Source organism: Myotis daubentonii, chromosome 10, assembly GCF_963259705.1.
Source record: "Myotis daubentonii chromosome 10, mMyoDau2.1, whole genome shotgun sequence".
Taxonomy (NCBI): Eukaryota; Metazoa; Chordata; class Mammalia; order Chiroptera; family Vespertilionidae; genus Myotis; species Myotis daubentonii.
The window spans coordinates 6,738,397-6,752,768 of record NC_081849.1 but is presented as its reverse complement, the minus strand read 5'-3'; the positions used below and the strand labels follow the sequence as shown (position 1 = coordinate 6,752,768).

General features: G+C 43.2%; 1 protein-coding gene across 11 annotated transcripts in view; it reads right to left on the bottom strand.

The window, feature by feature from the left end:
• PRKAG2 (protein kinase AMP-activated non-catalytic subunit gamma 2) overlaps positions 1 to 14,372 on the bottom strand; it is a 226,692-nt gene that overhangs the window by 12,931 nt on the left and 199,389 nt on the right. For all 11 annotated transcript variants that reach the window (XM_059711425.1, XM_059711423.1, XM_059711424.1 and 8 more), the window contains 5 exons: positions 7,936 to 8,017; positions 6,943 to 7,001; positions 3,485 to 3,530; positions 1,537 to 1,591; positions 391 to 517 (listed from right to left, as the gene is read on the bottom strand). In XM_059711425.1, coding sequence (XP_059567408.1) covers positions 391 to 517; positions 1,537 to 1,591; positions 3,485 to 3,530; positions 6,943 to 7,001; positions 7,936 to 8,017 — 369 coding nt within the window. The remainder of the gene's footprint in view (positions 1 to 390; positions 518 to 1,536; positions 1,592 to 3,484; positions 3,531 to 6,942; positions 7,002 to 7,935; positions 8,018 to 14,372) is intronic.

The window sequence follows — 14,372 nt, the reverse complement described above, 5'->3', positions numbered from 1 at the left end:
TGGGGACAGTTCTTTTTGAATATATGTTTCCAAAACCATGATCCCAATAAAGCAGAGTAAGGCAATTTGCTATAAATATCGGCTCAATTTATCTTGTGTAGCAATTCCTTAATTAGATTGACTTGCAAATTAGAATATTTTAGGTGATAAAATATTCTAATTTAAATAGAGAATTCCGAGTGTTTTTATTATTTGGATACTTTTTAATTGGAATCAACGTTTGAGAATGTACAATTCAAATAGCAGTAAGTTGAGAAACTGAAGTTTAGAAATGGAGACCTCACAACTAACGATTTCTGCTACGGAGGGCAACAGGACCCAATTTACTTGAAGTAAATTAGTTATAAAGTAGATGCAGCTATGTCTTTAGAAACACTAAAAACTACTTACAAAAAGCTGGAGGAACTTGAGGATTCTTTTGTGGGTAAGTATATAAAGTGCATTCCCACTGATAGGGTCAATAACTGGCAATCTGTGGATTTTATTTTTGATCAACGAGTTTACAGCATCGAAGAGGCTGTGGGAAAAGCCATTAAAGTTGTTAGGAGGCTTTCAGGACAGATTAGAAAGCTCTGGACCACCCCTGCTTTCCAAGCATTTCCAGTGTTTTTATATTACAATCACAAGAGGTTTAATGACTTGAAACAGTGGTTTGGGAAAGTTTTAAACTGGAGATCTCGGTAAATATTCTGATCCCCCCCCCCCCCCCCCCAATCTGTGCTAATAAATCTCAAACACAAGTGTGAGCTACAAATCTCTGGCGGTTTTCTAGAAGCACATTTACTGCTTTTATTTGAGAAATGACAGACGCCAACCCCCAGAAAGCTAACGGGCGACACCAGCAGCCGCAGAGGCAGCTGGGGGGTGGGGGGGGGGCCTGGACCAGCCGCTGGCAGCTTCCTGCTGGGCCAGCCACTTCTGGGCAGCTCTGGCCTCTCCTGTGACTGACAACCAGGTGGCATGGTAGGTGTGTCTGTTGGGATTTGGAAATAAAAATACTAAAAATCAACATTCCACTTTTTCTCGCTGGGGTTCTAGAGTTAAGAATGCTTCCATATAAGCGTGGAAATGGACGAGAGCCATCGCAGAGGCTTGGTAAAAAAATGTCTGGGCGGGAAGACTGGAGAGGGCAGCCCTCCTTCCGGGCCCCCTCGGGACCGATGGCTGAGAGAGACTGACTTTTCAGCTCCACAGCACGTCAGCAAGCTCACATTCCCGGCAACTCCCAGGGACCGTTTCACAGGTGGGGCAGAGCCAGGAACCTGCAGTCCTAACGAGCTCCCTACAGGACTTCTGCTACAGGCGACCTGGATTTTAACACTGCTTAGTATGACCAGCTCCCTAGTCCATGATCAATCCCTTCCATCAATAGTAGCTGTGATTTTTATTATCTCTAGACTTACTGAATTTAATATTTGGAATTAAGGAGGCTGGCCCTTATCTAGATAAGAAAAACCTATTAACCAATCAATCATACTAACAAAACAGATGGATCTGAGTGAATGTTTTCAAAGGAGAACAACGGCCCACGTTTACCTTGCATCTGGAGATATGTTCACTAAAGGCTTAAATGTTTCTTGTAAATAAAGCTCTGTATTTACAGAAAGAAAAGATGTAATTAGTAACATATTTGCTGTTTGCAATTATTACATAAATTAAAATACCCTTCAATTTATAGGTAATAATTAAAGACCCAAATCAAATTTCACTGGCTGAAAACTATCATGGTAATTATAGTTATGGCTATTTTAAGTCACTCTCAAACTGGATGTTGCCTCTGTGGACAAATTAAATATTTAAAAATGGTATTACAAGAGATGCTGTAAAGATGAGAAGTCAAGAAATCGGACAAAAGCGATGCCAGCAGGGGGCACTGGCTGCTGCCGGGCACTGCCCCCTCAGGAGCGGAAACACGAACGGAGCCCCTCAGAACTAATTTTCATAAATTAAAAAATAAAAGCTAAACAGACTTTGTTCCCGAAATGTTATTAAGTTTGATTTTACCAAGCTAATGCTCAAAATTCACTGCATCCCGGGGAAGCGCTCTAGTGTAGAAATCCTCTTTGTAAAGATGAACTAATGAACTTAATGAGGTTTCTATACAGAAGGCATGCAAGGATGTGTTGCCATTGTTATTACTGCTGAATAACCATGTAATGTTAAAATGTATATATACTTAAACCTGGTCTAAGATGACTTATACAGTAGAATTTGACAAGAAGTGGCTGTCTTGGTGTTAAGTTAGATGCATTTTCACATCATCATAGGCAGTGCTAAGATATGGATCCCATGCCCGCTTTGTTTACTCTGAATTGATAACGCCACCATAAATCAAATCTACCATGCAATGAAACTTCTAAATCACATGGAATTAACAGTCCCCTAACCCCGTGGTCGGCAAACCGGGGCTCGCGAGCCACATGCGGCTCTTTGGCCCCTTGAGCGTGGCTCTTCCACAAAATACCACGTGCGGGTGCACACGTACAGTGCGATTGAAACTTTGTGGCCCGTGCGCAGAAGTCGGTATTTTGTGGAAGAGCCGGTATTTTGTGGAAGAGCCACACTCAAGGGGCCAAAGAGCCGCATGTGGCTCGCGAGCCGCTGTTTGCTGAGCCGCAGTTTGCCGACCACTGCCCTAGCCCTTTAGAGAATTCTAACGAATGTCCACATTTCACAGCTAGGCACAAAGGTTGCTTATCATACCAAGCGGATTATGGGAAGTACCAAGCGAAATTTCAATTTTAAATTCAAAATTTTCTTTCAACTGGTCCCTCCATTTCTCTCTAGTTCCCCCCCCCTCCAAGGCTCCCTCAGTGATTCCCACCAGTCCTGTATCTATGGTATTCCCGCTGACCGTCCTTGCCCCCCACCCACCCCCTCCAATCCATTGACACAGAACAGTTTCACAACTGTGCAACTTGAAACGGCTCCATTTCAGAAAGGGTACTGTGATTATAAAGGGTGAATTTCAATGTTACAAACAAAACGAAGCAATTGTGACATTATTCTCATGTTATCTGATCCCAATCATCTAGTTCAAGGTTCACTTGTTCTATGTTTCTCCATAATTGGTAAAGAAATAATTATTAACTTTAAGAACAGATCCTTGCTCTTGTTAATCTTAGGCGTTCCTTTGGTGCATTTTCCATACAAAGCCAATTTTTTGGGGGGTAATACTTCGTACTGAAATGGTGGCCCCATTGGGGGCAGAGATGTGGGTGCTGGTTAGCTCACTCATCTTCACATTCCTGGGTTTAGTATAAAGACCTGCTACAGGTTCTCTATACATTCCTATTAAACAGAATGGGTAATATACACAGTAGGATGGCATACTATCAAAATTAAGATATAAACAAATGTTTTAATTAATGCAATTTATTTTATTATTAAGCAGAGAGAGAAGGATCTATGAAATTAAAACATATACGAAGTAGAACATTTTTTTTCTGATAGTAAAATATTTTAAATACCCCACAGTACTTACCCCTCCATGTTTCAATCTTATGTTCCTCTAATTCATAAATCTGTACCTGAAAATAAGAAAAAATTCTTACTTACAAAAGTTAATGTAAGAAACATTTCATCACTACTGCTGACTCCTATAATTCAGCAGAGGCAAACAAAATATCCAATGCTGGAAATACAAATGAGAAAGAAAATGCTCTACATTTCTCTGAAGATAAATGTTCTGTCAATTTAAAACATAATAAACAAGCCTAATATATTTCCATTAACCCCTACAGTGCTGGGGCGCACAATCGCGCTCCTCCTGTCTTTTGCCGGAAGTGCCGGGAGCGCTACTGCGCTATCGCGTGCCTGCAGTGTCACTATGAGATGCTAGCAGTTCTTTTTTTTTTTTTTTTTTTTTTTTTATGAGATGCTAGCAGTTCACTCTTTATTGACAGATGGCACCTAAGTGCAGAGAACTTATGATGCCGAATGTCTGCAGTTCTAAAATTGACCACTGGCATTTATCTGCCTAATTTTTTACAGGTACTACGATTTTATGAAGTTTGCTCAGATTTTGTAGTAAAGGTTTCCTTAAGTTTTTGAATATGTAACTTCATTTACTTGCGATTCATAATTTTTTTCCTAAACTGCTGTAAAATCAGCAAAAATGCCTTGGCAATTTTAGCATAGTTCCTAGGATATTGGTTGGCACTCAAAGGGTTAATTTGAAAATTTCTGATACGCTTTAACTTTAAAGCACACAGGGACATATACACTCATTCCTTCTTTCTGAGACAACAGAAGATCCTTAGCATCTCTAACTTAAAAAGAAAAAACAACACACTTGAAAAACCCCTACACAACAGTCTCAGCTGACTAACTGTAATCCCCAAAGGAAGGAGGGGACAGGAAAATATTTGAAGAAACAGTATCTAAGAGAATAGAGAAAAAGAATATAATTTCAGGAGATACAGAGGAAGCATGTGACACAATTCAACATCCATTCATGATAAAAACTGTCCTTAAACCTGGAAAAGTAATATCCTCAACACGGTAACAGCCATCTATGAAAAAACTATAGCCAACATCATACTTCACAGTGAAATACAGAATGCTTTCCCTCTAAGATGAGAAACAGGCAGTGAGGCCTGCTCTCATGACTTCAATGCTCTACTGGAAGTGCTAGCCCATGAAATAAAGCAAGAAAAGTGCCATGTTCACAGACTGCAGGACTCAATATTGTTAGGATGCCAATTCTCCCTAAATTGATCTACAGACTTTCTATAATACCAGCAGGCTGGGTTTTTTTGTTTGTGTGTGTGTGTGTGTATGTGTGTGTTTTAATCCTCACCTAAGGATATGTTTTTTACTGATTCTAGAGAGAGAAGAACGGGGGGTGGGGGGGAGAGAGAGAGAGAGAGAGAGAGAGAGAGAGAGAGAGAGAAACAAACACTGATGTGAGAGAAAAACATTGACCAGTTGCCTCCTGTACATGCCCTGACGGGAATCGAACCTGCAGCACTTTGTCACACTGGCCAGGCCCATCAGGCTTTTTATTTAAGTCACCAAGAGACTATGGTACAAGAGATAGACAAGTAGAACAATGGAGCAGAATGGAGTATAGCAACAGATCCATACTTAAGGCAGTAAAACAATTTTATGACAAAAAGAAAGGCTTTTCAATAGGGTACAACTGATGGAATTTGCAGACATTATTATGTGCATAGAAAAAATCCTGACAAATGTACAAAAAGGCTCCTAGAACTAGTGAATCTTATAGGATAAAAGGTCAATATATAAAAATCAATTGTTTTTATATATGAATGATGAATACTTGGAAAATGAAATAAACCATAGCTTTCACAATAGCATTTTTCTGTATGAATTAAGAAAATGAGGTGAAATGTGAAGAAAAAAAACGTATCCTCAAGTATTAGCTGCACTTAATAAAAATCTATCCACTTATTAATCATACTCTGTGATTTTGCTACTCCACAAGCAGAGAGATGACCATTATAAGAAAAAAATCAATATTTGCCTGCATTGATGGTATGTAAGAAATCAGATCTATCATGTGAAATAAATATGAAATAACTACAAAGTCTTTGGCAAATTTTCCTTATAAGAGTTATGTCTTATGAAGAAACTTATTTTCCCGTTTTATGAAGGAATTTAGTTAGTGAGCAATATTGACTATTGCATGTAAAAACAGTATTAACTGGATTGTCTTTTACCTTTTAGATACCCAAAATAGTACTAGTTAAAGAAACAAAGTATATAATTCTGTCCTTTCCCACCTGTGCAAACAAAAACAGAAGCAACCTCTACCATATGATTTCACTTATATGTGGAATCTAACAAACACAATAAACGAACGAACAAAATAGAAACAGACTCACAGATACAGAGAACAGACTGACGGGTGCCAGAGGGGAGAGGGGTTGGGGGGCTGGGTGAAAAAGGTGAAGGGATTAACCAAAACAAGCAGACAAAACCTCATAGACAGCCGATAATGTGGTGGTTACCAGAGGAACAGGGGGGTAAGGGGTGGTAGAAGAGAGCAAAGGGTGGGGGGGGGGATGGTGATGGAAGCAGACTTGACGTGGGATGGAGAACACATAACACAATATGCAGATGGTGTATTATAGAACTGTACAACTGAAACCTATATAATTCTATTAACCTATGTCACCCCAATACATTCAATTAAAAAACAAAGAAAAAACAATAATTAAAAACACACAACCCCTCCCCTAATACAACAAAAACCAAACAAGCTGGTAGAATCACGTAGTCAGAGTGTTAAAGGCCACTCCTGTCTTACAGAACAGCGGGGCCAGGGCCAGGGTGTTGTGCCACAAAAATGAACCCCAGCAGTCTTTTTTTAACCGGCAGGAAAATGTCAGTTAAATTTCTTCCATTTTAACTTTTACTTCTTAAACCACAGAATACATATAGTTCTTGTTACAGAATTTTGGGGTAAGTACATGAAGCTGCACTCCCATCAGCAGGCCATGAAAGCGAGCCCCATGGTATTCTCATCTCAGAGTGAGGTTGTCACCGGTGACAGCCATCGGACAGGAGTGGTGCCGGGGCCGCCTTCAGTCAGGGCCCAGGCTGCGTCTCTATGACAACGTGCCCATATGCTGTTCCAGGTCATACATTTAGTGAAACCTACAGAACATCTAGGCAAGAAGCCAGCGCATGGAAGTCCACTTCCGGGAACTCCTGAAAGCTGAATAAAGACGCTACAGCCTTTCATTTTCCTGAGGTGACCTTCTTCAGGCTTAAACATATGACTGATTTACACAGAGGTTCCTGCACATCACATATATTTGGAAAAATCAACCACCAGCACCACCCCTGTACCATCTCTCCGCCTCCCCCCCCCCCCCCCCCCCCCCCGCCGGCAAATCTTAAATGCACACACAACCAACCCCTATACACATACACAGAACACAGCTCCGATCAGATGAGGATTCTGGTACTTACCATGGGTGATTTATAATATCTATGTAGTATATTTATGAAATCTGTAATTGTTAGCATTCCTAGAACAAAGAATTGTATGTTAAATAGGAAACGATTAAAACACAAAAAAATTGCAAATGACAGGCAAACCCTGGAATAGTTACTAGAACAGCTTCTAAAGTACACGTCTCAAGCACAGTTAAATATATTATTTAAAGCTATTAACCTGTTAATTATCTACAGCAAACTAAGATACACAAATTTAGCTGAAATTGAACCCGACAGTAACTGGAATTAATCACAGTACTTGGCGAGTCAAGGAGAGAGAAATGATTGCTACAGAACATCACAAAGGACTTGCAGCTACATGTAAATAATTTTAAATACTTTAAAATAAGATCAACCATTCCAGCAGCTCTGGAAACATGGCACTTCTGGGGGCACGACTCTGTGCCAGGCGCCAGGACTGCAAGAGGAAACGGACCATTTCACAGCAGCACCGAGCGGCGCACAGCACTGGCCGGGGACACCCACGGTCTGCCATGGCTCCCAGGATGTGGAATTTTGCAGTTTAGATGGCGTAAGTTACACAATGTTTTAATAGTATAGCCATGATTCAGCGAAGGCACTGACCACTTTTATGCTTCCTCTGCCCTGTCAAAAGGTGTTCGCCCTGGAGGGGCCACGGGTGAGTAACCGTGAGCACAGGTGGCTGACAGACAGACAGACGCCTGACCACAGCCTCCCCGTCACACTCTGGTCCCTGGGCTCACAGGGACCGGCACATAAGATCCTCCAGAGACGACAAGGTGCTGAATCAAAGGAAATTCAATCAAAGTAGGGAAGTGATTTTGAATTACCAGCGGCCCTCCCTTATCCGGATGTAAAAGCAAAAATGTTCTTTAATTTGGTAACATGTTTACTAGAGTGAATTCCAATCAGCACCCATTAAATGCCTTGGGCGTTCTGCTTTGTTGCAGATTTTCCTGGGGGTGAGGGGGGCACACTGCTTACCTACAAAACTTTGTTTCTTACTTTCCCACAGTGGCGCTGCTCGAACACCATTGGCTACTAAGGCAAAGAAGGCCTTTTTAACCTGAAGACAAATAAGAGAAACAACACATACTTTTAAATTCCAGGTCAGGAAGAAAAGTGCCTTCAACGAAAATATTCAACCAATCTTATCAGTTATCTTCAACATTAATTTTTCTAAGTTTGAAAGACGAAAAAGAACCAAATTTATCAATATTAGCAAAAACGCTTTTGTATTATATTTGAAGGCATAAAGGAGTTGGAGATTATTTTATGAAACCGAAACAATTAACTTCAAAAAATTTTTTTTCTTATCGTATCTAAAGACTTGTACACAGAGACTTGATTTAGTAATTAAAACCATATACAAGAATTAAACTTTGGAGTTGCATTTTCCTTTCAGTGGTTCTTAGTTCCTCTGAAACCACTGAAGTTAAATCAAATTCCCTGAAAGGAAAATTTGTTTTTTGTACGCTCAATGACAAAACAAACAAGCACTCTTTCATGTCCCCGAGGCGGAGAAGGAAAAGGTCTGACAGGTATAATTTATTGGCACTTTTATGGTCAGCCCCTGCTCCGGTTACACTCGCATAAGGAAGGTATCTCAGGAACCCTCACGACGCACCCCCTGGGCAACACGGCATCAGAGATGATAGTGCATTAAAAGCCAAAGTCCAGGGATGCAAGTGATCCCCCAAATACCAAGAAGAAAGAGGGAGAATGGTTCAACTTCACGAAAAGCCAGAAAAAGCCCACATAAAAATCAAAGCAAATTTAAAGTGTCGTGCAGAGCTGCTGAATAAGCCGTTATGTTTGAGTCACAGCACCTGCTATCAGTGCTGTTGTAAAACCACTGTTGGCACCAAAAATGGTTAGCTTTTGAGCCATAGCTTGTGTCAGAAAACACTAAAATATTCGTATTGTCTGAGCACTTGCTTTTCTCTCTGAATTCTTTACCACACTAATATTCTAGGAGTAGGATTTCTGAATCAAAGATGATCAATGTGGCATTTTTTTCTCATACTGAAAAAACGAAAAATATCCATCTACAACAAAAACTAATGTGTTCAATATTGGTAAACCAATGAGCAGAGGCATCAAATAGTATGATGATGAAAGCTGTGCTGCAGTAAAAAAAAAAAGCAAAAAACAAATAGCGCATTATGTATGGCAGTGAAAAATTCAGATTATAAAATTATACATTATGATTATATACAATTTATGCTTAAATAGAAAAGATCAAAGAGAAATAAGCAAAAAACAACAACCCTTCTGTATAAGGAGCTGGGGCAGTGAAATATATTTTGTTGAAAAATTCTTCATGGTTTTAACTAAGAAAGAAAATTCTGTTCTCACTTACTGTATTCTAAAAACCCTGTTAACTTAATGAAAAGAAATGAGAAAATTACAGAACGTGGAGCTTCAAATCAGAGCAGGATTAATAACTCTGTGCCTCTTTGTGCCTTTAACGTGACAGATTTTGCCTTGACTTAGAATGGCTTGTGTAGGTGCCTGTGGGTACGGGGGGTCTCGTTAATTAGTCTCGGCACAACCTTAGCCCGTGTAGCGCTGTCCTGAGTACAGCAGGGAGTTCATCTATCAGCTGAATGAACTGGCAGAGAACTGGGCAGAGGAGGAAGTCGAGTCCATCCGATGACATGGACAGACATGGTCACCAAATGGCACCAAGAACTGATGAAATAGTTTTTGAACCACAGCCTGTAATCGAGAATTGCAAAAAATATCCAACTGTTTGTTAACTAACAGTTATGGCATGCAGGGACGGTGTGCCAGTTTGAATGGGCTATTTCTTTTTTCTAAAATTTTATTTATTTTAGAGAGAGAGAGAGGAAGGGCGGGAGAAGGAGAGAGGGAGAGGGGGAGAGAAGGAGAAATCGATTTGTTGTTCCAGTTACTTATGCATTCATTGGTTGATTCTTGTATGTACCCTGAACGGAGATCAAACCCGCAACCTTGGCATACTGGACGATGCTTTAACCAACTGCTATTTCTACCTGGGTGCTGCTCTGGGAAACCTTGATTGTGTCATAGGAAGTATTAGAAAAGAATATGGGGGAGAAGTCACAAATGCGCAGACGTTAAGACACATGAAATATCTGCTTAGCTGGTCTTTCTAAACTGGCTGGAGCAGGAAGCCAGTAGGGGCACCTGTTAGCAGAGAAAACCAGTATTAAATCATTCATCTTGGTCACGCATCAGAGTGCAAGTGCCCAAAGCTGTCAGGAGGCCATCCGCTCTGGAGAGTTCTGAGTTTGGCCATGATGAAAACAACGATACAAGGTGGGCAAAACACGCGGATCGCCATCTGAAAGCATAAGCGTGCATGGCACAGGCAGGGTCTACAATCCTTGAGAGAAAAGAAAAAAATGACTTGAGCTCCATAGTTGCTGTGGGGTTTTCTGAGGGCATTCTCCAAACCATCTTCCAGTGGGTGAGCCTGGACAGAAAACAGGAATCTACCAAAAGGAACTGAATCCCAGGCAGGATAAATGCAAAGAAAACCACACCTAAGCACATCGCAGGCAAGATGCTAAAAATCTGGCCAAGAGAGAATCAGCCAGAGGGAAAAGACAGTAGCTTTCCTCCCTCTCTCCCTCCCTTCCTCCCTCCCTCCCTTCCTCCCTCCCTCCCTCCCTCCCTCCCTTCCTCCCTCCCTCCCTTCCTCCCTTCCTCCCTTCCTTCCTTCCTCCCTTCCTTCCTTCCTTCCCCTTCCCCGAGGATATTTTTCCACCGATTTTTAGAAAGAGTGGAAGGGAGAGGAGAGGGCAAGACAGAGAGAAACACTGATGTGAGAGAAACACATCCATTGGCTGCCTTCCGCATGGGCCTGACCAGGGCTGGAGATCAAGCCTGTGACTGAGGGATGTTTCCTTGACCAGAATCGAACCCAGGACCCTTCAGTCCGAGGCCGATGCTCTATCCATTGAGCCAAGACAGCTAGGGGAAGACAGTGCCTTTCAAAGGAGCAACCATCAGATGGACAGGGACACCAGCGGAAGCAGGGGGTTTATTTTCATGTTTAAATGTAAAGAATGGTCTCTCAGAAACAGAAAAACAAATCCTCTTCTCCCCATGAGCACGGCTCTGACCATCTGGTATGTAAAAGCCACACGGCCCGAAATGCTGCAGTCACTCAGTGAATCCCGTGGCCAGACTACGGAGGCACAGAGAAAAGGATTCCAGCGGAGGCAGAGACACAGGCCAGTGAACGGACGTGGGAAACCGATGGTGCGCTCGGACCAGTTACTGCTGAGCAGAAATACACGGCTGACGCTAAGCAGGTCAACGGCAGGGAGACAGAAAAACCCCTGGAAGGAGGCGTCGACGGCCAGGTACCCGTAAGAATTTAAGGTGAGAGGAAAAGGTAAAACAAGCAAACGCCAAGGAGGTGCTGGAGTTTTTCCTCGGCTCAGTCTGACCCTCTCTGAGCCTCGACATTGTGAGTGATGAAACGGACTGACAGGGACTGCGGGGTTCACGGGGCTTGTTGTGAAGACGTGCAGCATGGTGTCGGCACTCGGAGCCAAAAAGAATAAATGCTTTAATTTTCCACTCTGTGCTGGCCTGCCCGGGAGCAGGCAGAGAAAGATTTACTGCTTTAATTCCCCCGCACGCACCGCTGACATGTCCACACGTCACGGAGGAAGTCACGATTCCACCCCCAAAGCCCAACAGGATACTCCGCAGTGGACGTCACACACATGCCTCGGGCGTGTGTCCACCTGTGCCTGGCTGCCCTTCTCTGCGGCAGTGAGGCCTGCCTCGGCTTCCTAAACACGTGCACGGCGTTGTTTGAGGAGCAATTTAAAGCTATAATTACAAAGCTCTTCACAGTTACAAAAGGCGCAGGGTGTCACCAACTCGCCGATAAACAGCAGTAAGAAAAGGACTGGGACAATTTCGTTCCAACCAGGACAAACTCCTGGAGGCCTCCAGGACCGCTGAGAATTTCTCTTTTCAACTGATATGCCATTTGCTCAAACTGTTACCAATTTTAAATTTTTTTTTTTTTTTTTTTTGCCGGGATGGAGTGGCTCAGTTCGTTGAGTGCCTCCCTGTGCACCAAGAGGTTGCCCGTTCGATTCCTGGTCGGGGCACATACGGAAGGCAACTGATTGGTGTTTCTCTCTCTCTCTCTCTCTCTCTCTCTCTCTCTCTCTCTCTCTCTCCCTCTCCCTCTCCCTCTCTCTAAGCAAGTCCTCAGGCGAGGATTAAAATAATTACTTTTTGCCCCGGACGGTTGCTCAGTGGTTAGAGCATTGGCCTGCTTGGGTCAAAGGGTCTCAGGTTTGACTCCTGGTCAAGGACACATACCTCGGTTGTGGGTTCACACCTCACCCCCAGTTGGGCCTGTGCAGTTGACGGGTCTCACAACGATGTTTCTCTCTCCCCCCTCCTCCTCCCTCCCTTTCACTCTCTAAAAATCAATGGGAAAAATATCCTCAGGTGAGGATTAAAAGAAAGTTCCTTTTTAAGAGGGTTTTCAGACAACCAAATGGGATACTTAGATAAAATGGAAAGTTTTAATATAGAAATGATTTTAAAAATTAAATCTTTATTATTGAAAGTATTACAGATGTTCCCTTCTCCCCCCTTCTAGCCTGGCTCCCCCCCCCCACCCCCAGGGCCTTCACCACTAGAAATGATTTTTAAAATAGTCAAGCAGGGCCCTCGTTGGGTGGAGACATTCTGAGAATAGATGGCCCATAGCACATCTGTGCTCCAGAAAATGGGAGTCTGGTTCCTCTGCTGCTTTTCCTATCATTTTACATATATTTTTAGTAATTCAATTGATGTGGGGCTTTCAAAATGAATGCTGATGAACAGCTAAAAGCTCTTTAAAGCTGTCTGATTTGGTTTCTTACTTTTACATCAGAGCTTGTCAAATGGGCTTAACAATACCCGACGGCGTCTCTCCTGTCTTCACGGCTCTCCACTGAGTAAAGAGGCCTGGCTTCTTAGGAGTGGGATCCCAGACCCTCCCCTCCACATTCCAGTCCCCCCGCCACCCCCCTGACCTCTGCAGCTCTTGCGGACTCCTTAGCTTCTGAACTTGCAGTGTTTTGTTTTGTTTTTGCCTCTATGTCACAACTAGAGGCCCGGTGCATGGATTCGTGCACCAGTGGGGTCCCTCGGCCTGGCCTGCGGGGATTGGGCCAAAACCGGCTCTCTGACATCCCCCGAGGGGTCCTGGATTGTGAGAGGGTGCAGGTCAGGCTGAGGGACCCCACTGGTGCACAAATCCATGCACTGGGCCTCCAACATCCCCTGATGGGTCCAGGGTGCGGGTGAAGCAGATTTGAGGCCGACAGTGCCCCAGCAGCAACCTAACCCATGGCCGATTTGGTGAGGAATCGGGCTCCTTCCTCTACTGATCAGAGCATCTGCCCCCTAGTGGTCATTGCACGTCATAGCTACCGGGCGAATGGTCAGGCGGTCACTTAGGCTTTTATATATATAGATGCTCCTTCAAGTTCAAATGGACTAACCTTCCACTCTACCGATTGAAACCAATTCACCTTTAACTTTCGACTCCACAACAAAACCTGCCCACACCACTCCAATCGAAGCTGAGGCCCCTCCCCTGCCCCCAGGGGATCTAATCAATCCTCTTTCTGCTGCTATGGAGTGTCCCTCATGACTCCTTAGGGTTAAAAACGGCAGAGTAAAAGCCCTCTGACCACTTTCCCCCTTAAAAAGTTATCCCCAGACTACACAGAGTACAAACTAGAAGCAGAATGAACAAGGAGATCATTAGGACAAAAAGCAGACGGAGAGAGGCGAGTCGCAAGAGGAAGAGCCTTGCTGGGGAGGGGCTGAGCCTGGTGTCGGGAGAAGCACTCGGATCTCTCCCGGGACACAGAGCACCCAAGACTGGAGGATGGGCCCACAGGCGCAGGGATAGGTCTCAAATCAAACAGGACGACTTTCAAATCCGGTCATAACCGCAGCCACTTGGCATCACCACCAAAAGGCTATTGTCTGGAGAAACTGCTCCAGAAATATACAGATAGGAACACTGGGGCTGCCAAGGAAAAGACGACTCACGAGCAAGAAGCCAGCCTGTGAGCAAAGTGCACCCTCACACTGTTGGTGTCCACTTGGCTACTCCACCTTGCACGCTTAACACATTGCGGACCAGTGGTTTTATTGCTAGCTTTACCCAGGGCCAGATTAAGTTTCCACTGAACGAGTACAAAAAACGTTTTATGTTAAAATTAAATACCCATTGCATTTTGAAGTTATTTATTACATGGTCTTACAAGCTAATATCTTTTTAAAGGATTCTCGTGTATGGAAGGCAACCAATTGATGTTTCTCACATCAACATTTCTCTCTCTCTCTAAAATCAATAAAAACATATCCTTGGTGAGGATTAAAGAAGAAAGAAAAGAAAA